This window comes from Micromys minutus (genome assembly GCF_963924665.1).
Source record: "Micromys minutus genome assembly, chromosome: 32".
NCBI lineage: Eukaryota > Metazoa > Chordata > Mammalia > Rodentia > Muridae > Micromys > Micromys minutus.
Genome location: NC_137967.1, coordinates 3,305,910 through 3,333,647, shown reverse-complemented (window position 1 = coordinate 3,333,647; position 27,738 = coordinate 3,305,910). Strand labels below are relative to the sequence as shown.

At 44.7% G+C, this 27,738-nt stretch overlaps 1 protein-coding gene across 1 annotated transcript; it reads right to left on the bottom strand.

The window, feature by feature from the left end:
- Positions 1-35: 35 nt before the first annotated feature.
- On the bottom strand, positions 36-27,352 carry TSG101 (tumor susceptibility 101). The gene is made up of 10 exons (XM_080908426.1): positions 27,218-27,352; positions 20,735-20,819; positions 18,514-18,579; positions 16,837-17,000; positions 15,533-15,659; positions 12,407-12,473; positions 10,308-10,399; positions 2,400-2,602; positions 1,186-1,425; positions 36-395 (listed from the first exon to the last, which is right to left on the bottom strand). Exons 1-10 carry the CDS (start codon positions 27,257-27,259, stop codon positions 306-308), a joined length of 1,176 nt encoding a protein of 391 aa, XP_080764552.1. The 5' UTR covers positions 27,260-27,352; the 3' UTR covers positions 36-305.
- Positions 27,353-27,738: the final 386 nt, after the last annotated feature.

Here is a 27,738-nt window from a genome sequence, read left to right as displayed (position 1 = left end):
TGTTTAAGGAGAATCCAGGACTCTTTTGTGCATCTTTCCTCAAGTCCAAGAAGGAGAAAAATTATGCAACAAATTTTATTTAGCCCAGTCAGTCCCAGCACAGCACAGAAGCTTACAGAGGGTAGAAAGTGCATTAATAAAAGCCAGTCTTTACCCAAAGGAAACAGAAAATATATTATTGATTCAAAATATTTAACACTCAAATGATAAACTGCAATAACTTATTCTGGGTTCTACAGATGAGAAAGAGAAAAAGAAGAAAAGAATGCTTTACGAAGAGGCCGGTCTCCAGCTGATAGCGCAAGTCAGTAGAGGTCACTAAGGCCCGCAGTCTTTCTTGCTTTCTGCATTAGTGCCCTTAGCTGGAACTGTTTTCGAGACAGGAGGCGGACGTGCTAGGAGGGAGGAAAACGTTAACATTTCAGAATGGCTTTGATCTGGCCATGGTGTCAGAAAGCATCTAGCAATCCTAAATAAATATAGTAACCTTTGGAACCAATTCCACATTATACAAACTTTTTAAAACTCTACCATATTGCAGGGCCTGTTCAGGAAGCTTTATTTGGCTTTAGTCCTGAGGATCAAATCCAGAGCTTTGTACACACTAGGTACGTGCCATTCCCTGAGATGTATCCCCAGCCCCTGCCTACATCTTGAGACACCAAGATGCCAGGAAAACATGCCTCATGCTTAATACACACTACTAAACTGTCCCTTGACTAAGAGAAAAGAGAAGGGCTGGGGAGAACTGTTGCTAACTTCACCCCTACTCAACGCCCCCTCAACAGCTGACTTCTCTGTGATCTCTAGTCACACTCAGCCATTCACACTGCTTACATTCGATCCAAGAAACATGGTTTAGTCTGTGACCCAAGTGTCCTGCCCAGCTTGCATAAACGCCAAGGCATCACCATACTCTCCATGAACTATAAGCAAAGCTTACTAAGACTTCAGGGCTGTGCACTGTAAGCACTGTAGGCCAGAGACAACTCGCATTAAAAAGGGTAGCCCACTTCTTTCTAGAACTATCTGATCTGGAAAAACAATCTAAAATCATCCAACTAAGACCATTAAGGGACTAAAAAGAAAACGAAATGGAGGTGGGCAGCGTCGGGTTTAGGAGGTGTGACTGTGAACCTGCAGCAGAGGTTCCCAAGCCCTGGAAGGTGAAGGAAGGATGCCTACCTTCAGGAACACATCCAGGTCTATCACTCCCCGCCTCAAGGCTTCTCCAAGGTAAAAGATAGTGTCTTCAATAGCATTCTCCTCTGCATACAGATTTAGAATCTGTTTATACAGTGGGGCTGTGGGAATGATAACTTCATCAATGTCATTATTTTCAGATTGATTTTCCATTTTCTCCAGAGCAGAACTTAGTTCTTCATCCTTCTTTTTCAAAAGTTCTATGTTTTTGTCAACTTCAGCCTGAAAACAGAACAGCCCATACATCACTTGATACTGATTTGTACACGTTACTTCTATGACACATCTACAACGCCACCTCAGACGACACTGGAAGCAGCTGACTAATGCTTCCAATAACTTATTAGCGGAACGTGTGAAGAAATGGTGGCAATCCCCCAAAATGAACGTAACTATGAAAGTGATAGATACATGGCACTGCCGACTGGACCGTCAGACACAGCCCAAAATGAAGTCCTCCACAGACAATCACGGAACAAGACATTTCCAGAGAAACCCCTCCCACCTATGTCAAGGATGTGCTTCTCAGAGCTACAACACACTGCAAGGCGTGGCTGGAGGCTCTGCGTCACTTTCTTAATGGTGGGCTATTCTGACGCTCACTTTATACATGCTCAAGAAAAGCCTGGTGAGGGAAAGGGTACAGGCTGTATTGATAAGCTCTCAGGCCCCCAAATGTCTCTGGATGATGAAACCAAGAAGCTGCTGAGACGCATTTTATATATATATATATACACACACACACTATATATATAATATTCAAATAGATATACTGTGTGTACATGTGTGTATGGGTGCTGGGACAGCAGTATGTGCTCTTAACCACTGAACCGTCTCTCCAGGCTCCTGGAAGGTACCTCTAATACTGACTTAAATGTTTAGAAATGCGATTCTCTCCTATATAGTATATAGTATATAGTATATATTTTGAGGTCTGCATGTCTTTGCCATTCACAGACCTCTGAGTCATACTCTCTGTTGCCTGGCACAAGTGCAGTACCATTTCCAGATCGCATCTCCAGTGGGAGACCAGCGAGGCTGCACTGAGACCTTAGGGCTGTAGCGTGGTGTGTTCACATGGCTAAAGACACCACTGTGCACTCAGCTTTTACTTCACCTTCAAGGCACACACACACACAACCCTTTGCCTTGGCTGTCACTCAGCCTACGATATATGTCTTTCATGCATCACTTACGACTTCTTGATCTAAGCGGGTGACCATCTCCTCCAGTTTCTGGTGGCCTTTTTTCAGATCTTCCTCTGTTCGTTTCAAGGCATTAAGCTCGGCCTGGGCACCATCCATTTCCTCCTTCATCCGCCATCTCAGTTTGTCACTGACTGCTGAGATGAGAGATGCTCGAATAGTGTCCTCGCTGATTGTGCCATCTCTGCTGGGACCTGCAGGAGGTAAGGACACTCAGGACACCAGGCTCAGGCACTTAGCCAATTATAATCTGTATCCTTCTTTGTAAGCAGCTGTGACCAGCTGTGAGTTTGTAGAGTTATATCAATCTTTCTACAGAATGCTAGAATTGAAGGTGGCCTTGGAACTGCTAACCCTAATGAAGACCACTGAGCACTTGCCACTGAAGTGTGACAGCCCTAGTTCAATTTCTGGAACCCAAGTAAAATGCCCGATGCAGTGGCCGTCATCCAAAATGCTTGTCTTGAGATAAGAGGCAGCGACTGAACGAGATGGAAATCCACAGGCCAGCAGTAGAACTGAGAGACCCTGCTTCAACAAGCGAAACAACCAGCACACATACACACCACCGGGGGCGGGGGGGGGGGGGGAGAGAAATGCAGAGGGACAGAAACAGAGAACTCACCATTCTAGATGGGTGGGAGACATTTTTTTCAGCTGCTATCAAAGAGATGAGCTCCACAAGTCTCAATGTTCAGTCTCATTCTGACTTGAACTGCTCAGGAGCTAGAGAACAGCTCTGTGGTTACATGCACCCATAACCAGGAAGCTCACAAAAGCCTGTAACCCCAGTTCCATCGAATCTGACACTGTCTTCTGGTCACACTGACTCCAGCACACTTGTGACACACACACACACACACACAAGCACAACAATAACCACAATGATGATGATGACAAGAGGGCTTAACTCAGTCATCAGGACGGGACAAAGGCCACATCAAAGTCTCCAGTTACTTACACTGGACTCATTTATAAACTATTTTTTAAAAAGGAAGAGGAACTGGAGAGGCAGCTCGCGGGTTGGGAACACTTACTACCCTTACAGTTCCACGTTCAGGTCCTGGCACACACGGCAGCTCAGAACTGCCTGTACCTCCACTTTCAGACCATCCGCCCTCTGAGTTCCCATATGCGCCTGGTGCACACAAACTCACACAAAAGCAAAACACACATCACCTAAAAGGGGATACTTCCTACAAGAGTTTAGAAGACCAGCGAAGATGGTTATCTATGTGCCCATTCTGACAAAGTACCTAAGGAACAGAGTGTACAGTTGTCTTTATGATAACCTGCACAAAATGTTATTATGCCGTTACCACAGTGATCAGGTGTCTGGATGGCAACAACAGCGCGCTCAATTCCATTTCTCTGTGTTGTAGAAGTCACCGGAACTACAAACCTTATGGGTCTTTTTATGTGGGCTTTTCATACACAAGCACTTCAACAAATTTGGCTATTACCTTATCTCGTCTAAAGGATCCTGTCACACTGATGTCAAATTTCAAATTCCCATGTTAAGGAATACACATTTAGTTTTAGAATTTATATTGTTCTTATAAACTAGGTCAAGGGCATTCTTCATAAAATCTATTAGAAATATAAAAGACCACAAGAAGCCCAAGGCCTCCTGAGTGGAAACACAATGCTGGCACATACATTTCACGTCAGACTATGGAGCCACGGGAATAAGATGGCACCCAGGAGACTGGGACAAAGTGAAGAAGCCACTACCCTGATTTCTACCAAAGATGAAAGGCATGAAACCCCACCATTTCCACGGAGAAGACTGAAATTAGCACCTGTCTGTGATCTGCAAAAAATCCGCTAAACAGAATCAAAGACTTAAAGACTAAACTCTGGAACTTCCAACGCAAACTGAGGAAACACTTAAAAGATCAGGAGTGACTTTCCGAACCTGATTTCAATAGCTCAGTTAACACCAAGTGACAGATCATATCAAACCTAAAAGCCCTGCACAGAGTAGACAGCTCACAGAACAGAAGGAAGCCCTGCACATTCTAGTTTACATAGCATCTATAGTCTGTGAAAAGCTAATTCTGATGAAACTGTGGATGTAGCTCTCACAGTTAATGTAGATTAGGTTAACTGAGGAGAGAAGACCTAAATGGGAGTGAAACCACTCCGTGAGTTAGGCTCCCAGGCTGAGGAACAACTGCTTGCCTGCAGATGCAATGTGACCATCTGTCCTATATTCTTGCTACCCTGATTTCCTTGGCAAGATGGACACTACCCCCAAACTATGAGGTAACTATACCTTAAATTCATTTTGTCTGGCACCCTGCTGAACCACTAGGAAATTAACTAACACGATGTCACAGTTGATAAGAGTGCTTGCCTGGATTGCACAGATCCCTGCTATCTTATGAACTAGGCATGGTGACAGACATCCTAATCACACTGCACAAGTTTGGCTCCCACACCAAGTGGCTCCCAGCCACTTATCCAGGAGTCCCATGTTTGCTTCTGGCCTCCACAGGTACCTACATATACATGGTACATATAAAATAAAACAATACATTAATAATAATAATAAAAACAAAGCCTTAAAAACAATAACGAGGTTATGAAATAAGCCTAGGTCAAAGAAAATGTGTTATAGAAGGTGTTTATACACATACACAAATATATATGTATATATAATATTAAAAAGGGGGGGCTGGAGAGATGGCACGGTGGTTAAGAGCACTGACTGCTCTTCCAGAGGTCCTGAGTTCAATTCCCAGCAACCACATGGTGGCTCACAACCATCTGTAGTGGGATCTGATGCCCTCTTCTGGTGTGTCTGAAGACAGTACTTATATATATATAATAAAAGTAAATAAATCTTAAAAAAAGGAAAAAATGATGTCACTTGCAGGACACTGGATGGAACTGCAGCACCATGTTAAGCCACACACGTAAGTGTCATGTTTCCTCTCACATATGGAAACTAGAGAAACACAAATGGAAGGACACTATCAAGAAAGAGGAAGCGAGCCTGGCAGCGGTGGAACAGGCCTTTAATTCTGCCATTTGGGAGGCAGAGGCAGGTGGGTCTCTATAGAGTGAGGCCAGCCTGGTTTTCACAGTGAGTTCTTGGACAGCCAGGGCTACACGGGAAGGAGGGAGGGAGGGAGGGAGGTTGGAAAGCAGAAGCAGGCAAGTCTGAGGCCAGCACGGTATCCCTGTGTCAAGAACAGAACAATGTGAGGTGGAAAACTCCAGGGTTCTGAAATAGTACAAATGATGGAGGACAGACAGCTCAGTGGTCAGAGATCCGGTCCAGTTCTCAGGACTGATGTGGCTGCTCATGGCCGCCTGTGCCTCCCAGCTTAAGGGTATCTACCCTTCATACGCACGAGTAAAAGTAACCTGAACGATCCCAGACATTCTGAACTGTAGCCCAACTTCAGTGAGCTACTTTCCACTGAAACACAAATGAAGAACTGCTGTAAGCCTCTCAGCTTTTAGTCAGATATCACACTATTTTTAAATGACTTAAGAGGAATCCTATATTCTCCATATTTACTATAACAAGCTGTATCAAGTCCACACACAGTACAATCACCCAAGCAGGCAGAAGGAGATTTCAGAGCTGGAGTGCTACAATCCCAGATTAGCCAAGAATAAGGTCAAAAACTTTGTAACCATGGGGTTTCCCACCAGTCCCCCCCCCCCCCAATTCTCAAAACAACGACTCTGAGACTGAACTATCTATGAATAAATGCCTAGGCCATAAGCTTGGCTTGTTCCTGACTCTGTGAGAGCCACATAGTGGGTGTATCTTCCCGTACCTGACTCTATTCCAGAGTTCCTCTCCCTCCCAGAACTCCCACCTCCTATTTCCCCAACTGATAGGCCACTGGCTTTTTACTGACAGGCAATGCTTCCAGACAGTGCACAAGAGATTCTCTCTGCAAAACTTTAATTAAATATTAATAATTGCTGAAAACATGTCAGATGGTATCTATCACCAAATTTAACCCTTAGAAAAATAAGACATAATGTTCCTAGTGTTAGGGAACAGAAAACTCATCAGATAATTAGGTTAGAATCTTTAAATCACCCTAGTACATAATACCTGAAATAACATCACTGAGCTCTCCATCAGTACTGATAACTATTTCCTATAAAACAGCCATTTCATATTAGTGAATCCATGATTAACCTATCAGAAAACAAGAAAAACAGTAGATTTTCTAATTTTTATTTTTTAAAATTTTATGGGGCTGGAGAGATGGCCCAGTGGTTAAGAGCACTGACTGCTCTTCCAGAGGTCATAAGTTCAATCCCCAGCAACCACATGGTGGCTCACAACCATCTGTAATGAGATCAGGTGCCCTCTGCTGGTGTGTCTGAAGATAAGCGACAGTGTACCTATATATAAAAAATAAGTAAGTCTTAAAAAAAAATTTATGAGTATAGGTATTTTGCCTGCAGAAGCCAGAAGATGGTGTCAGATTTCCAGGAACTAGAGTTGCAAACTGTTGTGAACCACCACGTGTGAACTGAGAATCATGCCTGGGTGCTCCGGAAGAGAGGCCAGTGCTCTTAACCACTGATTATCTCTGCCCCGACTTTTCTGAGTTTTACCCCTAACTCCTGGTCCACAAAACTGGCTCTCAACCTAGTCTCAAAAAGTGGAGAGCAACTGTAGACACCCAAGCTGATCTCCAGTCTCCTTCACACATCTGTATACATATGAAAACATACACGCACACACAGAGAGGAACATACACACATGCTAAAAAAAAAGACAAACACTACTTTTGGAAGGGAACTGACAGTAGGTAGAAAGAGTGAGGAACAAAGCAAGGGTAAGGAGGGCACTAGCTACTGTACAGTGAACCATCTGCTCATAAGTAGATGAAACTACGAGATTACTTCTTTTGGGTAATAAAAACATAGAAGGTCAGTTTCTGACATAGGAGCAAACCTTCCAAACAACTGCACACAGAATCTTCATCTGTGGTACTCAGCAGGGTACTGACAAAGGCTCTTAGATGAGTTCAGGTTCGACAGTGTACCAGCTTTGTGCAAGCAATGGGCTCTAGCTCCAAAAAACCCCAACTTATGTGATCCCAGTAAGGCAAAGTGAAGAGAGCTACCAACAACATACCACAGGAGACTCCATTTACTCAAAATCCTCAATTTTCAGAAACAGCCAATAGTTTACAGGAGGCCAAGGCCTCAAAAGCCCACCACCTCCAGTGTGCTGTTGTCAGATCCGCCTCAGGCAGGTAGCCAGAGCTGCTGCTGTGCGTTCATGACTGAAATGGTGGGTTACAGGCAATACGTTTTTAAAAACCATGCTAAGTATTAGCTCATGTGGGGACTGCAAACCTCAAGTCAAACCTTTAAATATATCACTTTGCATAAAAGCCCATTTTGAGGATAAATGGAAAATTTCTAAGGTATAAAATTCTTCAAAACTAATGTTCTGAAATGAATTAAAAGCCTTTTGTGGGCAAAAGATAAGCTAATAGGCTCAATTACCTAATAACCTGAGTTTGATCCTGGACCCAGTGTCAGAAGGAAAGAACAGATTCCTCAAAGTTGTCTTCTGACCACCACACTAGTGCTGAGAATATACATACACAAACAATGTAACAAGACATTTAAATATTTATAAACGAGGTCACAGGGATTATAATATTATGTAAATATAAGGCAGCTAACTGTCCTATCCCCATTTCTCTGATGCTGCTGAACCCAAATAGTGGGTTTTTAAGTGAGGTTGTTGTTATCATTTTATTTTATTTTGGTTTTTCAAGACAGGGTTTCTTTGTGCAACATTCCTTGATATCCTGGAGTTCATTTTGTAGAACTCAGAAATTTGCCTGCCTCTGCCTCCTGAGTGCTGGGATTAAAGATGTGTACCACCACGCTTGGCAAAAGATGTTATTTTTTATTTTACGTGTCTGAGTGTTTTGCCTGCATGTATGTTTGTGTACTTCTTGTGTGCCTGGTACTTGAGGAGGCCAGAAGAGGGCATTAGATTCCCTGGAACTGGAGTTACAAAGAGTTTCCACTATGTGGGGGCTGGGAATCAAACCTGCGACCTCTGGAAAAGCAACCAGTATTCCTAAACCACCGAGCCATTTCTCCTGGCCCAGACTTAGTGGTCTTTTTGTTTTGTTTTTAACTTATAAAGATGCCCAGCATTTTTCAAATAATTTAAATTATACTGTATAGGGCCAAGTGTGTTGGATACATGCCTTTAATCCCAGCACTTGGGAAGCAGAGAAAGGCAGATCTCTGTGAATTCAATGCCAGCCTGGTCTACAAACTAGGTTCCAGATGAGCTAGGGTTATACAATGAGACCCAGTCTCCAAATAACAACCCTTTCTTACATAAAGGAAGCTACATTACAGAAAAGATGAGCGTATTTTCATGTTTCAAAGCTGTGCCATTAGACCCTACTGAGTACAACAGAAGCAGAACAAACACCAGCCTCTCACCATCCGGAGAGTGCGCTCACTCAAGCACTCAGCAAACAGACAACTGTTTGAGGATCAGACTGCTAAGAGTGAGCTTGACGATAATACAAAGGAAATAATCAATAAACAACTCCATGACATAAGCTAGCAGGCGGTAAGACAATAGAAAAATGAGGGGCAGGATCCAACAAGACCTTCTAAGCCTAAAACCTTTGTACTGAACTCTGAAGGACACAGGTTTTCAGTAGAGGAGTGACATCTTCAACTCATGTTTGGTAAGATCCCTCAGGCTGCTTATGTGAAGACGATGCAGGGGCTGACAGCTCTCACACAGTGATTTCGAGGAGATAAAGGTGACTTATATTGGCAGGGGTATGGTTACAGTCTATGTATTTTGAAGATAAGAGAATTCCAGAGGAATCAAGGATGACCCGAGTTCAACTTGGATCATGTTGAATTTAAGATGTCTATTAAACTTCAATAAAGACACCGAGAAGGCAGCTGGATAAGACTGTGGAGGTCAGGAGAGAGGTGCAGACTAGATACAATTCAGCAGCTGTGGGTAGAGACAGGGCATTTAAAGCTCTACCATTAGAATGAGGAATCAAAGTGCCAAGAACTAACTGGGCATTCCAACATAAGAGAAGGAATCTGCAGAGACTGGGCACAAGCACCTGTGATGTGGGAGGAAAAGGACAAAGTGTGGCTCCCTGGAAAGAGAGCCAAGCTGGCAGAGGACCACTGTGTCAGCTGCCACAGAAAGACCCAGGAACAGACAGCAGTCACCAGTCACTGGATTTAAACCCATAAAGATCACTGTGACTCTGACAGAAGCGGTTTTAGAGGAATGATAATGGGAAAGCAGGAAGATAACCAGGGAAGTCTGCTGTGGGGTGGGAACGGGGGAGTGCACACAGGAAAGTGCAGCTGAAGCTTCAAAGGGTGTTTTCATGACAGCAGTCCAGTAGGTAAGCAAGGAAATGGCTGAAGACATAACAAGCTGCAGTAGAGAAGCCCCACAGGCAGAAGCTGAGGCAGTGACAACAGGGAGTCACTCTGCATGCAGACTGCACACGTTCTGCTGGGTCAGACAGCTGGGACAGGCACACACCACTGGTGTGTGACGCCATCTTACTGAGCCTCTCACACTAACTCCAGGTGTGTTCTACAGTCAGGCCTCAAAGCCCTAGGATCTGCTCATAGTACCCAATCCTTCTTTTGGGGCCATGTCTTCAATGTGTTAGTGAGTCATCCACATTCTCAGACTTATAGATAGTAAATGAGAAGCTCACTTACGGGACCTTAAACCACACCAAGTTTTACATGACAGGACACTGATCACCATAGCCTTTCAATACAGAAGAATATTCTAAAATTTTACACGTAAAAATGAAGTACATGTTTCATAGCAGTTGACCTTGACTTAAGGAGAAAAATGCAAATGCTTACACTTACCAACAGTGGTCACAGGAGGCTGGGCTGGGTACTGTGAGCTTGTTGTGGCAGGGTATGGGCCAGCAGGTGGGTAAGGACAGCCAGGATAACCACTATGGAAGAGGACACCAACCGTAAGGATGACAACACTGCAGTGCTGAGACCCCAAGAGCTAAGACTCACAGTCTGGGAAGGAGGCTGAACCAAAAGGGCACTCTGAGTACGAACTCTAATACGAGGCCAGAAGCTGGAGAGACGGCTCAGCGGGTAATGTGCTTGCTGCTTTACAGAAGACCCAGGTTCAGCTCCCAGAACTCACATGCTGGCTCATAGCCTCCGGTAATTAGAGCTCCAGGGAATGCGGAACACCCCTTTCTTTTCTATTACAAAGAATTACTTATTTATTATATGTAAGTACACTGTAGCTGTGTTCAGAAACACCAGAAGAGGGCTTCAGATCCCACTAGAGACGGTTGTGAGCCACCATGTGGTTGCCGGGGTTTGAACCGCTGAGCCAGCTCTCCAGCCCTTGACATCCTTTTCTAACCTCTGTGGATGCTAGGTATGTGTGGTGCACAGAGATTCATGCATGCAAAAAAAAAAAACCAAAAAACAAAACCAAAAAACAAAACCCACTCACACACATTTAAAAAGGGGGAGGAGGAGAAGGAAAGGAAGAAAGCTAGGTCAGGTGGTGCACAGCTTTGATCCCCACACCCAGGAGGCAGAGGATGTCTGAGTTTGAGGTTAGCTACACAGGTCTACATAGAAAACTGTGGACAACCACAGGACTGTCTCAAAAACAAAATATAAGACTGGTCCAGGCTACATAGCAAGACTCTACCTCAGAACATTCAAGACAATCAAATCAACCCAGTGACCAGCAGGTAGCTCACGCCTACAACCCCAGTATCTGGGAAGCTGTGGTGAACTCCAGACCAGCTGGAGAGATGGCTCAGTTGCTCTTGCAGAAGACTGAGGTTCAATTTCTAGCACCCACACAACTGTCCATGACTCCGGTTTCAGAGGACCCAGCATCCTAAGGAACCAGGCATGCAAGTGGTGCACAGACATATACATGAGAAAAACACCTACACACATAAAGTAAAATAAATATATATTTTTAAAAAGTGTGAGCTCCTGTATCAGAAAAAACCAAAGTAGTAAATGGTCAAATGGTTTTGCTTGGCTTTCGTTATATAAGGTTACCCTTCAGAGAGGCAGAAATTGCTAGTTCTTAAGGACAGTCTGGGTCTTATTGGTAACCTTAAACATTCACTCTGAAAGCAAATCTTTAAAAAAAATTGTTTCTGGATAGTTTGTGTCATTCATGTATTCTAATAAGTCGTACTAAATTTGCATTCTAAAAAATCCAAAGTTTCTTTTTAAAGATTTATTTGTATTTATTTATTTATTTATTTATTTATTGAGGCAGGGCCTTAATACATGGTCTTAGATGACCTGGAATTTATAAAAAACTACTTGCTTCTGCCTCTGGAGTGCTGATGCCCAGCTATTATTCTTACTTTAAGCATCTATGTGTGTGGGTGCCAATGGAGAGAGACAAAGAGAATGCTGGATCCCTTGCAGCTAGAGTTCCTAATTTGGGTGCTAGGAGTCAAGTTCAGGTCCCTTTGGAAAAGCAGAAAGTGCTCTTTAACAAATGGGCCATTTCTCTAACCCTTACAAGCTTCTTAAAAAGGAAAAAGCAAGTATTTCAAGGCCCCAAACTAATCAAGATTACTGTTATTACCAAGCCTGCCCACAATCCCTCCTCTTGTAAATAAAACAAAGCTGAATTTCTCTAGATAACCTATACCTCCTTTGGAATTATGGACACTTATTGACCACAAAATTCTACCAATAAGCCAAATATGGTATATAATAGCATCCCTACACATATGCATATAGGCACACATATATGTATGTGCACACACACACACACACACACACACACACACACACACACACGGTTGAACTAGGACTGTGAGTCTACACAGCCATATCTATCTTAAAAAACAAACACCAATAAACCAACCTCACTAAATTCCAATTAAATTTATTTAATTCCCCATTTAGTATTATTTTGATTCCAAATATAGTTAAGAGATTTTCATTACCTGGGGTTGGGAGGGTATCCAGATGGGTATGCAGAGACTCCACTTGGCATGCCTGGCATGTAGGAGGCTAAAAATAATTTTTAACATTTGAAAGTCATATGCACAGTCCTGAACATAAAGGCTGTAGAACAATATGAACCAATATCAAATCACAGCAAAATTTCACAGCAAGAACCCAATCTCAGGCTCAAAACAAAACCAACATCTGGCCTGTATTAGTTTTTAAAAGAAAGTAATTTGAAGTCATTTAATCCTCAAATCACTAAATGTGAGTGACAGCACTCATGTGAATCCCAGCAAGAAACGACTGGCAGACAGGCCAGACTGGTAACCTTTGAGAAGGTAATGTTGACCTCCTTTGCCTAAGATTGCTTCTGAGGGGACAGCCACCTCTGCCTCTGAGAAATCGTGGGACATTTAACACCAGACTGAGTTGCACAGCTGGTTCTGTTGGCTTGTTTAGAACTTAAGACTCCAAATCACAGTAAGAAATTCTATGCAAAACTTACATTCACACTTGTTCAGAGTGGCTTTAAAAGCTTGGATGTATTAGGGGAAAAAGTTAAAAGCCATTCGTCTTCAAGAGTGCCTCACTCATTTATAAAGCCTGTAAGGCCAGTGGTGCCAAAGGCTAACTTTGGCCTCGATGGAAAAGGACTTGTCTTCAGAGTCAACTTTGCTCATTAGATCAATGGGGAAATCAACACAAATCAATAAACAAGTGTTTTATTGTCTTCTATAGACAGGAACTAGGGATTTGGTGGGGACAGAGGTAGGGAAGAGATGGGGGAAGGGGAAGAGAGAGAAGACAAGAGAAGAGAGGATGATAAGAAGAGAAGGAATCCTCGGCCACATGTTGCTTAGAATCCAGTTGGGGCAACAAAGAGTGACAGTGGCTGTGGCCACGCTCTGTCTGTGCTGGCAGGGAAGCAGAGTGCTCTCTATGGGGCACCCAGGAAAGAGCTGACTTAAATCCAAGAGGCTGAGGTTACAGGTGGAGGGATGACAGGAGACCTGAGGAGTGACAGTACAAGCCAGCGGGAGCCACACTGGGCTGCGATCTACAGCAGACTGGGCCGGCACCAGCCCGGCACCAGCCCGGCACCAGGCTCACGGCCTTCCTAGGAAGCACCAGTAGATGTTATGATGCTCTTTCCTAAGTGTAATGAAGGAAGACATCCAGTAAAACACAAGACAGCAGCAACAACTCCCCAATTACAGCTCCATTACACACACACACACACACACACACACACACACACACACACACACACACACGGCTAGAGAAATGGCTCAGTGGTTATAAGCATGCACTGCTTTTGCAGAGGACCTGAGTTCTCTTCTTAGGACCCACACTGGACAGCTCACAACTGACTACAGCTCCAGTTATAGGACATCGGATGCTCTGGCCTCTCAGGCACCTGCACTCGTGCGTATACCCACACGGACACACTCAGATAGCACTAAAATAAAGTTTAGAAATGAGGTTGGACATAATGTTGGCTTTAATTTTTTTTATGTGTCTGAGCAGTCTCTGCAATTACTTATGTGCTACACATGCACGCTTGGTGCCTGTAGAGTCAGAAGAGGGAACTGATCTTCCAGAAGTGGAATTACAGACTGCTGTAAGCTGCCATGTGGCTCCTCTGCAAGAGCAACAGGTGCTCTTAACTGCTGAGCTGTCTTTCCAGTCCCAGACTTAATGTCTCACTATGTTAGCCAGACAGACCCTGAACTCCTAGGCTCACACAATTCTTCTGGCTAAACCTCCAGTCTTTGGAATTCCAGGCACACAATATTGCACTTGTTTTTAACAATGTCTGGTAACATGACTCATCACTTAAAAATAAAAATTGTTCTGAGCAATAATTTCTCAACTGTTAAATATCTATTCACATATGTACCCAAGATTCTTAGCTATTACTCAGTACATGTATTGAAGGAATCCAGACCGTTGTTCAGTCCTAGCTGATGATGATGGTTTGATTCTAAACGTCTAAAATGTCGTTACAATAGGGATGGATGGACAGGACCACGGTGTCAGTGATTTACTTAAACCGTCTCTTCAGTGCCCGATGAGACAGTGAGTACGAAAGCAGACTACAGAAGGGACTAGTGTGAGCTTTCTGGAACACTATACTTTCAAAGGCAACATGAGACTGAAAGAAACAGAGAAAGGTTCCCTTTGTCCCAAGTGGTAACTAAGTTATCTCAATGAATAAATGTGGAGATCAGTCTAGGAAATACTTGCCACTTTAAACTTGAAACACTCAGTCAAAACAATCACCAACATCCTCAGTACAGGAAGCAAAGAGTCCTAACAAGCTTATGCTGGGTAGGGGGTTGGAGGTGAGAGTGAGTTATTTCTTTTATATTCTTATCCTGCTCAAGAATCAAGATAGTCTTCATAAAAAAATAGACTAAAACCAAGAGAGTGATTTTAGACAGGAGATAAAGTGCACATAGCTGGTCTTCAAAGAGAAGTTTGTCAGAATTATAACTTAAAACACAATAAAAGCAGCACAAGACAAAAACCAGCAAAACAAGTAAGTACAACCAACTTCCAGTTATCCAGGATGATTCTGATGTACTGGCGAGAATCATTCAGATAAACAGAACAGGATGGAGCTAGCCCAAGGTGTCCCCTGGCTCTCACCCTTGTGACCAGGTAGTCACACATTGGCTGTACCATTGAGAAGCAGCCAAAAGCTAGATGTCCAATTGTGTACGCTCGGAATAGCCCAAGGGCACGAGTCGGCTATAATCAATTCTTCACAGCACTGACCCTGGAATCAGTGCTCGCTCTACCTTTCAAAATGACATTTGCTGTCAGGTGGTTAAGTAAGGCTTTTCCACGGCATGCATAATTGAAAACCTCTAGCTCTATTTGGCATCTTCTCTTCCACTCTGGAATCCAGAACATCCACACTTTGATTTTCTACCCACAGATGGAAGCCCAAATGCCAGTCTTTGGTAGGAACCTGTACTTGCAGATGTGGGGCCTCAGAATACTTCCCAAAACTCCACTAACTTGACAAGCTAAAAAGCAAAGTGAAGTTATTTTAAGAGCTTTGCAAGGCTTTGTTTTGTTTCTCCAGTTATAAAATCTAGTCTCGATGTACTTACTATTTGGTGGCCCTGTTGCGGTGTATGGTGGGTAGGATGCAGAAACGGTTGGCCGGGAGAAGACGGGAGGCTCCTCTCCAAATATCACAATCATGATCTGAATAAGCTCCAGCAACTCTGACCGTGGCTAAAAGGGGGAGAGGGAGGAACCCAAGAAACAACGTCATCTGTAGTTAGCTCTCAGGGACTAGAAGTGTCTGGCACTGTTGTTCTCAGTTCTTAACTCTCTGACAGTCTTCGATCATCTCAACTTTGTACCATATGTACAGATGAGCCCACGCGCCAGTGTGTGCACAAGCCAGAAGACAACTCTGGTGTCTGTTCTCTCTCCATCCTTCCTTCAGTTCCAGGGATCAAACTGAGTCGCCAGGCCGGTGTGGCCTGTTCCCTTACGGTGAAGCCATGTGTACAGGCCACCACTGTCTACTCACACAACGCACATGTCACTCTGTGTACAGGCCACCACTGTCTACTCACACAACGCACATGTCACTCTGTGTACAGGCCACCACTGTCTCACCCAACGCACATGTCACTCTAACAAGTCTCTTTCTGGGTTAAGCACACAGGCTACATTTGCAGAGGACCTGGGCTCAGTTCCCAGGACCTACATGGTGGCTCACAACTGCCTCAACACTGGCTGCAGTGGAGCTGATGCCGCCTGGCTTCCACAGGCACCCGGCATACATGTAGCATGTATGCACATTTAGTAAAACATCCATACACAACAAAATAAAAATACATCTTTAAAAACCACACCAAACCAAACCTTTGTAACATTCCCTGTATTGACTCTGTTCCTCTAGAGAGCCCCAATACAGTACAGGCTTCTGGTTGTGTGTGGTGTAAACGCTGCTCTGCCAGTTACACTATCAGAGGCAGAAACACAACTCCAACTGTTACCCTTCATAGCGATGCTTCAAAGAGTAAGGTCTGAGTTCGAAGTTTAAAGAGTAAGAGTCCACCTCTGAGCCTCGTCTCCGTCTCCATTCAGGTAAGTACAGTGCTGAACAAGCACTGGATTCTTACAGAACCTCTCAGGTGGACAGCGTCCCAGCTCAAGCCTGTCATCTCAGTACTGGGAAGCCAAGGTGGAATTGACTACTACAAGTTTGAGGCCAGCACAATTTGAGGTAGATACCTAAACGGACACAAAAATCACCAAAAACCAAACGAAGGAGTGAGCAAGAGCCTCGGCTCAGTGGCCAGTCCACCGTCTGAACTCACCTTGGAGTCTTCCTTGAGTGTAAACTGAAAAGAGCGGAACATACATGCAATCACTCCACAGAGCACACAATACTTACGTGTTTCCAGTCATGTAGATACGGCAGGTAGATTTTCCCATTGGCGTCCACATGCTTCCCTGTTTTAATAGTCATTGAACTAGTAGGCTTAACAAAGCAGATAGGGGGGTTGTACGGATATGTGTCCAGCAGCCACAGGCAGATTGGAATGTTATATATATTACCTGAGAGAGAAGAAGAGACCTCCATTACTCTGAGAGCAACATACACCACCGTGACTGCCTCTAGGGCTATTTTAATTCACGATGCTTCTTGGAGCTTTGGCACGTAAGCCACACCATAAGTGAGCGATGGCCACTTGCTGTGGGCAACATTCTTTCGGTTCATCCAACTTAATGTTTGCTGCTTAGTTTCAGCAACACCATGTTCCCTAAAGAAATCAGATACGAATGACTTCTGACTTCTTCTTCTCAGCCCCACACATCTACAATGTGCAACTCTAATAATAAAGCCTTAGATTTATTTCCAAGATTGAAAAATCCCTATTTCTTTTTAAACAGGAATCCCCCACAGTCATTTGGACCCACATGCTGAGTCACAAAGAAAGGCTGAGAAAAAGCAGCTCATGTTAGATGAAGTCAGTATTTGTGCACACTTCCACAACCTGCATCCCTCAGCAGGGCACATTTCTGAGGACACAACAGTGGAGTTAGTGACAAAATTTCAGTTCAACCCAGATGCTCTCGGTTAACTGGTTTCCCCCAGGACCATGTGAGGGAGGCACAAGTGACTGGCCAAGTGTCATGATCTCTGGGGTCTTCCCATGTGCCCTTGCTCTCCTTCATCTCAACAGCAGAGCAATCACAGAACTAGAGTGTAATGTCCCCACGTTCATCACTGAAGCAGTGGTTTGCAGCCTGTGGGTTGTGACTCCTTTGGAGGTCACGCTGCTTTTCAGATATTTATACTACACTTCAAAACAGCGGCAAAATTAGTTATGAAGTAGGATCTTTTTATGGCTGGAGGCCACCACAACATGAGGAACTATATTTAAAGGGTTGCAGAACCACTGCTCTAAACCAAGCTGATGGTGATATTCTGGGTCCAGTTACAGGACGAGGTCACTGGAGAAGGACCTTTGAAGGTTGTGGAGGCCCCAGGTCTCGGCCCCTCTCTCTGGGGACATGCCCTAGCTAGACACGGGAATAATGAACATGACCGAGGAGAACAGGCTCAAGAACCTGAGCCCTCGCTCATCACCGAGCACAGCAGAGCTGACTTAGGTTAACAGTCATCCAGGTCGGCATCATCACCATGACAACCACAATGACAGCTGCCCTCACAGATGCAGACCTACAGCAGACAGCCAAACCTATTCTGTCCGTAAGGCACCACCTCACCACTGCACAGCACAGCTTCCCATGGTTGGAAAGGTGTGAATCACTGTGAAGAGGCTGAACTAGCTGACACACAGATCCAATACAGGGCCACGGATCCAGGGAACATTAAGCTACAGCTGAATTGTGAGGCACTTGCTTATTGCTATATCTTGACAGAGAAGTTAAAAACAACACCTGTGAGGTGCTGCTGCCAAATAAAGTTAAACTAGACTGAAGTTAAAATCTGAAGTTAACGTCAAGAAGGCCATTAGAAAGTGCACTTTGTACTTTTAACTCCTTGGTACTGTGCTCTTGTGTACAGACACATGCACAACAAGCACACAAATAGGATACTTACCCCGATAGCGCACAGGGATTGTACCAGTGAGGTTCACCAGCTCCCTGGAACTGCCATCATTAAAAACTAAAGGAGAAACAGACAAATATTTAACCTTTCTGCACACACACTACGTTAAGTTACTCTTTCATAAACACAGTACTGTGGAGTGAGGCCAGCTCAGTGCTCAGTATCCACGACTCTCACTGACTCGCTTAGTTTCAAAGCTTTGAGATACCTGTAAAAATGCAGCATTTCCAAAGCCAGCGTTTAGTCTGCAAGCAGCATAGTTTTAAGCCCATTTAAAATGTACCCTAAGCCTTTTATCTCCGCACTGGGAGGCAGAGGCAGGCAGATCTCTGAGTTTGAGGCCAGCCTATTCTGCACAGTGAGTTCCAGGATAGCCAGGTATACAGAGAAACACTGTCTCAAAAAAACCTAAATAAATACAATTAAAATCATTCTGAAGCTTCCAGCCATGTATACCTGAGGTGGATGGATGCCAATGAGTAAGCAAAAAATATATTTCCAATAAAGTTGTTTTTAACAAATTTAAGAATAAATGTGTCAGTAAGTAAAAAAATTTAAAAAATCCCCATCAAAGCTTTTAGTTTATTGGAACACTTCTTCAGAATAAAGACCCTGTGCTCAATCCCAAGTACCACTAAAAACGGGAGACGTCACTACCATACTAAAAGCTAACCTTCCATCATTTCTCTTTAGAAACACCCACTGACTGCAGCCTGGGGTGTGGCCAAGCAGGTGGTGGAGTGGACTGCGCACCTAGACGCCTGAAGCCTGGCTTCCATTCCAGCACTTTGCAAACTGAGCGTGGCCGCCATCTCTACAGCCCTAGCACTTAGAAGGTGAAAGCAGGGGAGCTGCAAGTTCAAGTCCATCCTCATCTACATAGAGATCCTCACTGTCATTCTCAATCCCAAGGGGGCATCAAACCACAGTACTGAAAATAAAAATGTCTCCTCGGTTAAATGAACACCTCTTTCAATATGAATTTGTTTTTACTTTATGTGTACCTGTGTGCTTTGCTTGCATGTATGTAAGTGGTCCATGTATGCATGCACTCATGGAGGGCAGAAGAGGGCATCAGACCCCCGGGGACATCAGTATGTGCTCTTAACTGACGAGCCATCTCTCCAGCTGCAGATGTCATTCCTTAAGTTACAATTAATTTTTGTCTCAATATAAAGACAAATTAGCACCTAAAACTAAAGACAATTATTAAAAAATAAAGGGACAGTTAGTCCCCAGTAGTCTTGTGATGTGCTCCTGAGCACAGAGATGCTATGGGGAAGGGGAGGGAGGAGCTGAGTGCCAGTAGCTAAGACCCTAGGCAAGTCAACATGGCATTCCACCTCTCAGCCAAGAAATTCTGCTGCAATGAAACTTAGTTTTAAAAATCCGTCTTAGCTGGGCAGCAGTAGCATATGTCTTTAATTCCAGCACTTGGGAGGCAGTGGCAGATGGATCCCTGTGAGTTCGAGGCCAGCCTGGTCTACAGAGTTCCAGGGCTATAGAGAGACACTGTATGGAAACCAAACCAAAACAAAAAACCCCAAAACCCAACCAACCAACCAACCAATCAAACAAAAATAACCCCCAAAACAAATAACGCCCCCTCAACAAACCCAGAGGGAGACAGACAGAGAGACAGAGACAGGTAGACAATTTATTGCCCAGGCTGGCACCTACTCCCTCAGCTGTCTAGCAGCCTTCTTCAGAACTCTGTTAAATGGCCTGACAAGATGGCTCACTGGTAAGGGCACCTGTCGCCGAGTCCGATGACCTGAATTCAGCCTCTATAACTGACCCAAGGTGAAGACGAATTCCTGTCTGTAGTTCTGACCTGCACACGCTCGCTGCAGCACGCACAACTCCCCCTTCTGTCCCCTCACCCCCACAGTATTATCTTTAAAATTCCCTCCCATGTACAGCCTCCATGGGGTTGTACATCTGGGGTTGATCCCCCTACAGAGAAACAAATCTCCTCAAGCCTAACTGTGTGTGCTGCTGTATCAAAGCGGTGCTTTTTAAGACTTGGAAGCACTTAACAGATCCATTTTGTTCAGCCTTATACTCTCCTGTTTCCCGACACCTCTGTAGGGTTAAACTCAATCCTTCAATTGGAAATCCAACAAACTGGAAAGGAAGTCATGAAGTGTAGACACGCACACACACAGCAAACTCAATCCCAGCGGCAGGTCTTTTGGTCAGGTAGACTCACCGTAGGAATCCAGCACAGGTTTGAGATCTTTGTACATAGCGATGACACCGACAGTCTGACGGACGGTTAGATCTCTGTATTTGTACTGGAAAGCAGAAATTACAAAGTTCAGTGAAAACCAACGTGCACCATTCCACTGCTGCAATTTCTTCCTTCCTTCTTTTACTTTCTTGTTCGTCTGTTGGGGACAGGGTTTCTGTGTGGCCCTGCCTGGCTGTCCTCAAACTCACAAAGATCCACCATGCCTGCCTCCCAAGTGTTGGGATTAAAAGTGTGAACTACCACTATCTGAAAAACGTTATTTTGTTTTCATTGAGTCTTCTCCTCATCATTAGCATTCAACCCTAAGGGGACCTTGGGCTTGCCTTTCTTAACCTAAGGAGCCCTTGCTGAAGTTGCTCACCACAGTTCTAGTGCTTTTCTCAAAAACAGCTCAGTGGTAACAGTACTAGCTGTTCTTCCAGAGGGCCCAGGATGGCTGCCCAGGGCCTGCATGGGATAGCTCTCAACAGTCTGTAACTCTAGTCCCCCGGGAGCCAATACCCTCTTCTGGCTTCTGCAGGTACCAGGCAAGTATGAGGTAGGTACATGGACATACATGTAGGCATTAAGAAAAAAAGGTTCCCATCTAAAAATTGTTTTTAATGGGGTTTTCTTTTATTGCCTAATTTGGTAACAAAGTTAATAATCTTCTGCCTCAAGCCCTGAGGAGCTGAGGAATCACAGGCTATTCAAACACCATGCTGTGTCTTTCCCGTGCTTAGAACTCGCACACTGGTAGGCACACCCGCAGGAGCTAACTGATCATAATGCACTGATGCCCCACCCATGCAAAGCTCTTAAAAAGCAGAAGAGCAGTCAGCTGCTGGAGCTCTGGCCCACAGTCCCATGTTCATTTCCCTTAGTTGAAGGGAAACAAAAACATAAATAAAAAGCAACCAGCTATTCCAACAGACACTATAACCAGGCAGAAAGCAAAGCATCAGCATGGCAGCTCTTTATTGCTAAATAGTGTTAATCATACGGAGAGCCCGTGTCAATCTAGTATTTAGCTGATGATAGCCTCATCTCTATTTTAACCTTCACTGCACACCTGTGCATCTGACCTATCATAATTAGTAATTAGCTGATCACTTCATTCTCTTGGTATATTTTAACATATGACCCTCTGGATTAGTTTTGGGATCTAAAAGTTATGATATTCAGGATATTTATCTTCTCCCCTCTCTAGCAGGTTCACTGCAGAGATGACCATGCTTCTTCATGAGGAAGAAATGATGGTGTCAGCAATCAGTGCTTAATGTCTGGAGCAATCTTCTTCCAGCCTACGACAATCTTGGATACTCGAATATGGAGACAGTGAGATGTGGACAGATGAGGATGTTTGAATGGCAAGCTTGTAGGGTTTTCTGTGATGGGACAAGAGGTCTTAAGCATAGCTTCTAAAATTTTTGCCTCAGCAACAGAAAAGGTGCACATATATTTTATACCTACCCCCTTATCAAAACTGCTTATTAAAGTCATCAATGCCTGCTCTATGGTGTGCCATACCCAATTCTGTCATTTTATTTGTAAGTGGTATTTGATCAAGTTTCTTTCTCTTAAAATGTGCTCATGAACTGCTAAGATGGCTCATCAGGTAAAGGCCTAAATATCTGAATTCAATTCCCAGGATCCACATGATAGAAATAATGAACTCCTGTAAGTTATACTCTGATCTCCATATGCTTGCTCACTGTTGTATGTGCAAACGTGTGTGGACACACACACACACACACACACACACACACACACACACACACACACACTCAAATGGATGAGCATAAATAAAAAAACTAAAAAATCTAAACCCCACATTTTCTAAAGTATCAAAGTCTGACTTCCTTATCTTTTTTGTTCTTTCTCTTCTATAACCAATTATTGCTGAGCCACAGGACCAACTCCTTTCTCTTCTTCACCTAATCTCACTTCCTTAGTGTTCCCTCCTGTATTCTTATATATGTTAAATAAAACTCCCACATGAAAGATTTCCAACATAGGGCTGGCAAGATGGCTCAGTAAGCAACAGCTTGCTGGCCAAGCTTATCCCTGGAACCCACATGGCCAGAGAGAACTGACTTCAGTGACCTGTCTTCTGAACTTGAAACACTTGCTTTGGCATATGTACATCAACACACACATATATTTTTCTAAAAACCTTCCATTCTGAACCTCTTCCATAAACTGCAGACATGTGTAGTAGTGCCTTCTTTCTGCAGCTTCTGTGATCCATGGTTAGCCTCAATCCTAAAATATTTAAGAGATAGCAGCCAGGGCCCTGGCGATGAGGACTGTCAGCAGGAAGCCACACCAAGCACATGCACGCCAAGTTCACGTGGGACACGACCCGGGAGCTATGCAGCTTTGAGCCCTATGAACAGTGTGCCATGGAGCTGCTCAAGCAGCCAAGGACAAGAGTGATCAAATTCCTCAAGAACATGGGCAAGCATGTCTGAGAAAAGCAGCAGGAGGAGCTGAGCGTGTGCAGGAGTCACGAGGAAGGAAGCTCCTCTCCTTCAACAATAAACATTTCTGTCACAAAACAAAACAGGAAATTTTAGAAATAATTCATATACATTAAATTGCACTTCCTTTTCCTTTTGTCCCCTCTCAAGATGGATTCTCTGTGTAACCCTGGTTGTCTTAGAACTAATGTAGACCAGGCTGGCCTTAGACTCACAGATCCACCTGCCTCTGCCTCCCAGTGCTGGCATTAAGGGTGTGAGTAGCACGACGTCTTGATGAAGTCTCAGTCCCTTCCCCACCTGTCCCAGTGCTGTGTTCAAGGAACTACTTTACTCAGTGGGTCTCAAGTTCCAGGAGTAATGCCAGAAATATGAATAGAATATCTCTTATAGCTTTTCGGTTTTGTTACATTATTGCTAACCTCTCATTAAAGCACAATACACATGTGGTTTAATATATCTGCTTTGCTTGGCCTGTATTTCCTGTGGGTAAGGGAAAGGGAGAACTTTGTATTCATTTACCAGTTTGACAGCTTTGTATCTAATCAACATTAAATTGATCAGAAACAAAATGGTCTGTGTTCCTCCTAATCTGATTCTTCCCACAGCAGCTGCTGTTCCGGTACCAAACGAACCTTCAAGTTGTCCTTGAGATACTCCCTCTCAATCCACAACAAACCTCTCTCAGAATTACCTTCAAAATACATCCAGAATCTCGGGCTGAAGAGATGGATGGCTTAGTGGCTAAGGGCATTTATTCCTCTTACGAATTCAGTTCCCAAGACCCACACTGGCAGACTCTGAACTGCCTGTCACTCCAGCTCCAGGAGATCCAATGCCCTCTTCTGGCTTCTGTGGGCACCCACATACACATGCACATCCATAGAGAAGTGCACTTAAATAAATCGTTCTTCAGAAACGAATGTAGGTGCACGACTACCCAGAGTCTGATTCCACCTCTAGCTACAGCTGTGGCCTGAGTCGGCAGTGTCTCCACCTCCACTCTTACACGCAGAGGCCCCTCTCAACTGGGCTGTTACAGCCCGAGCTGGTAGTCAGTCTGGTGTAGGTATTGAGAACAAAGCTATGGAGATGGCCTTGGTGCTCAAGGTGCTGTTCCCGAATGCCCTGGCCTCTGTGTGCATCTGCACTCATGTGCACACACCCACACTGTGTACAACTGTACTCATGTGCACACACCCACACTGTACATCTGTACTCATGTGCACACACCCACACTGTGTACATTTGCACTCATGTGCACACTCACACTATGTGCATCTGCACTCATGTGCACACACCCACACTGTGTACATTTGCACTCATGTGCACACTCACACTATGTGCATCTGTACTCAAGTGCACTCACACTCTGTGCATCTGTACCCATGTGCACACTCACACTGTGTACAACTGTAGTCATGTGCACACACCCACACTGTGTACATTTGCACTCATGTGCACACTCACACTCTGTGCATATGTACCCATGTGCACACACCCACACTGTGTACAACTGTAGTCTTGTGCACACACTCACACTCTGTGCATCTGTACTCATGTGCACACTCACACTGTGTGCATCTGTACTCATGTGCACACACCCACACTGTGTACATTTGCACTCATGTGCACACTCACACTGTGTGCATCTGTACTCATGTGCACACTCACTGTGTACATTTGCACCCATGCACACACTCACACTGTGTGCATCTGCACTCATGTGCACACTCACACTGTGTGCATCTGTACTCATGTGCACACCCACACTGTGTGCATCTGCACTCGTGCACACACCCACACTGTGTGCATCTGCACTCATGTGCACACTCACACTGTGTGCATCTGTACTCATGTGCACACTCACACTGTGTACATTTGCACTCATGCACAGACTCACACTGTGTGCATCTGCACTCATGTGCACACTCACACTCTGTGCATCTGCACTCGTGTGTACATTTCCACACACTGGTTTTTGGTGACAGATCTCACTGTGTAGCCTTGGCTGGCTGGTCCTCCGGCTCACAGAGGTCTGTTATAAAGAAGTGTGCCACTACGTCTGGCTCCATACACACAAATGAAGAAACAAAACTTAATTGTTTCCTAGCATAACCCAATCAAACTCCAAATCCTCACACTAGCTACAAGGCCTTTCAAAGTCACCCACGTCACTGAAGCTTGGTGTCAAACTACTTCCTGCCCGCTCACTGGTCACCAGCCTTCTGCCTTTGCACTTGTTTTCCTCCTTCCTAGAAAGGTTCTTCCCCCGACAGTTCCAGAGCTCATTTCCCTATATGTTCAGGTTTCTGGTCAAACAGCACTTCCTCCGAAGCCCTCCCCTAACCATCCAATGGAAAAACCACAACCTTCCCATGTCACTACCACCACCATTTCTTCCTGCTTTACTTTCCTCAAAAGCTGTTATCAACTTTCCGATGTTCTATGTAGTTAAGCTCAGAAGTACAGTTTTTAGTCTAACTGTTCACATATCCTTACAATATATGGTACAATAGCGCTTTGTTTTTTTTGAGACAGGGTCTCATTATGAAGACCAAGGTGGCCTCAAACTCAGAGATGTGCCTACCTTTGCCTCCCAACCAATAAGTGTTTGGCACCACTTCAAACTCAGTAACAACTCTTACTATGACCTCTTCCTTCTCCTCAGTTAGTAGTGACTCATCTTCTATTGTAAAATACTGTGAGTAAAAGACCAGAAGGTTACAGGTATGAACAAAGTAGAAAGCTATTTGCATAGAGATAAGACTGTACAAACATACTTAACTGGTAAAAATCACAACCAAAAATAGTACTAACAACAGTCTGTTTAGGGAGCTAAGATAATGTTCAAAGGAGAGAAATGATTGGTAGCAATGTTGAAACACTAAAACCATCTCTCAGCATCAGCCACATCCTGATGAGGGCAGAGATTCCCCAATCAGATGGAAGTTAATGGGCTAAATCCTCTAAAAGTGTAATTGAAGCTTTGAGAAAAATGAATTGAAGATAAACATTACTATGTAGATCCTTACCTGGGTCATTTAGATTCCCCTGACCTCCTCTGTCATTACAGATAACTACAGGGGGAAAAATTAGGAAGTCTAACAGATTAAATGGTTAGACAACCAAGAGACAAGAGGTTTGGTCTTCAAGGACTCAGGGGACGACTTTACTAGAAGATCTAGTTTTACAAAGATTGAAAAAAGAAAAGAAACATTTTATGTTTGTTTTGAAACGCGGTCTGTGTATCCCTGGCTGGTCTGGAACTCACGATCTGTCCCTCAACTGCCTACAGAGTACAGGGATTAAAAAGCCTGTGCCACCACGCCCAGCTTATTCGTGCTTTCTTGTAAACTGAAAACTTCTTGAACCTAGGATCTCTATTATTGCTTCGATAAGAGAATCAAAGAAAACTCAACTGACTGGAGGAATTAGGGCTCAACTACGTTACATTAATTTTTACAAAAAGCAGAGCGTTCCGGAGTCAGGTGCCCAGTATGAAGTACTAAGAAACTACTGTGCAAAATATCCAAAAGGCCTTTTAAAAAGTGAGAGGGAAAAAAAAAACAAAACAAAACAAAAACCCACAAACAGTCAAGCAGTAAGCATTTTTAAGTTCAACTCAAAATAAACAAGCAAACGACTGCACTAATCATAGTTAACGCAAGCAATGGAAGGAAGGGCTGGCAGTCAGCGAACCAAGTGCACCAAGAGTTCCCGAGCTCCGCGGGGTGTGCCGGCTTGGGCCGGGCAGAGGCGCGCGGGGACGGGTTCCGAGCAGGGCCAGGCTCTGGCCGGCAGGACAAGACCACGGCTGGGCCGTCTAGGACCGTGAGCGGCGCGGGGCGGACCGCAGCGGCCGCGCCAGGCACGACCCCGCTTTTGTTTATGGAGGCGAAGGCGGGAAGGGCCGCTCGGGAGAGGGGAGGCGGCCTCAACCCGGCCGGCGGGTCCGCCCAGGAGGGCGCGGGCTCACCTTGGACATCATCTTCTTCAGCTGGCTCTCGGACACCGCCATGGCGCGGTCCTCCGTCCCCACAGGCAGAGGGTAGGCGCCACGGGGCCGCCCCAGGCCGCCAGACAATCGCCGCCGCCGCCCCGCCCCTGCCAGGCAGGAAGCCGGCGCGCCGTGCTTCCGCTTCCCGCGCGTCACTTCCGGGGACGCTGGTGTGCGGTGCGAGGCCGGGCGTGAGATCGGGTCCCACCGCTGCGGGTGCTGCAGATGTTAGCAATCCTTTCTCGGCCCCTGAGAATCCCGGCTGTCGCTCGGACGGTCCTGGGCTCTGCTCTCTCACGGAACTAGCTCACGTCCATTCTAGACCCAGGAGTTGCTTTTAGGTTACGACTCCTAAGGCACCTCTGATTGTCACACCCGCTTTTGTTACTCTGAAAGCCCTTCATGTAATGTCCGCAAGGGCAAAGGAGATTTTTTTCTCCCCTTCGGGAAGCCATGCAGTAATTTCCTCCTCAGGATTCTTTCCCCTCATAATTCCTGTG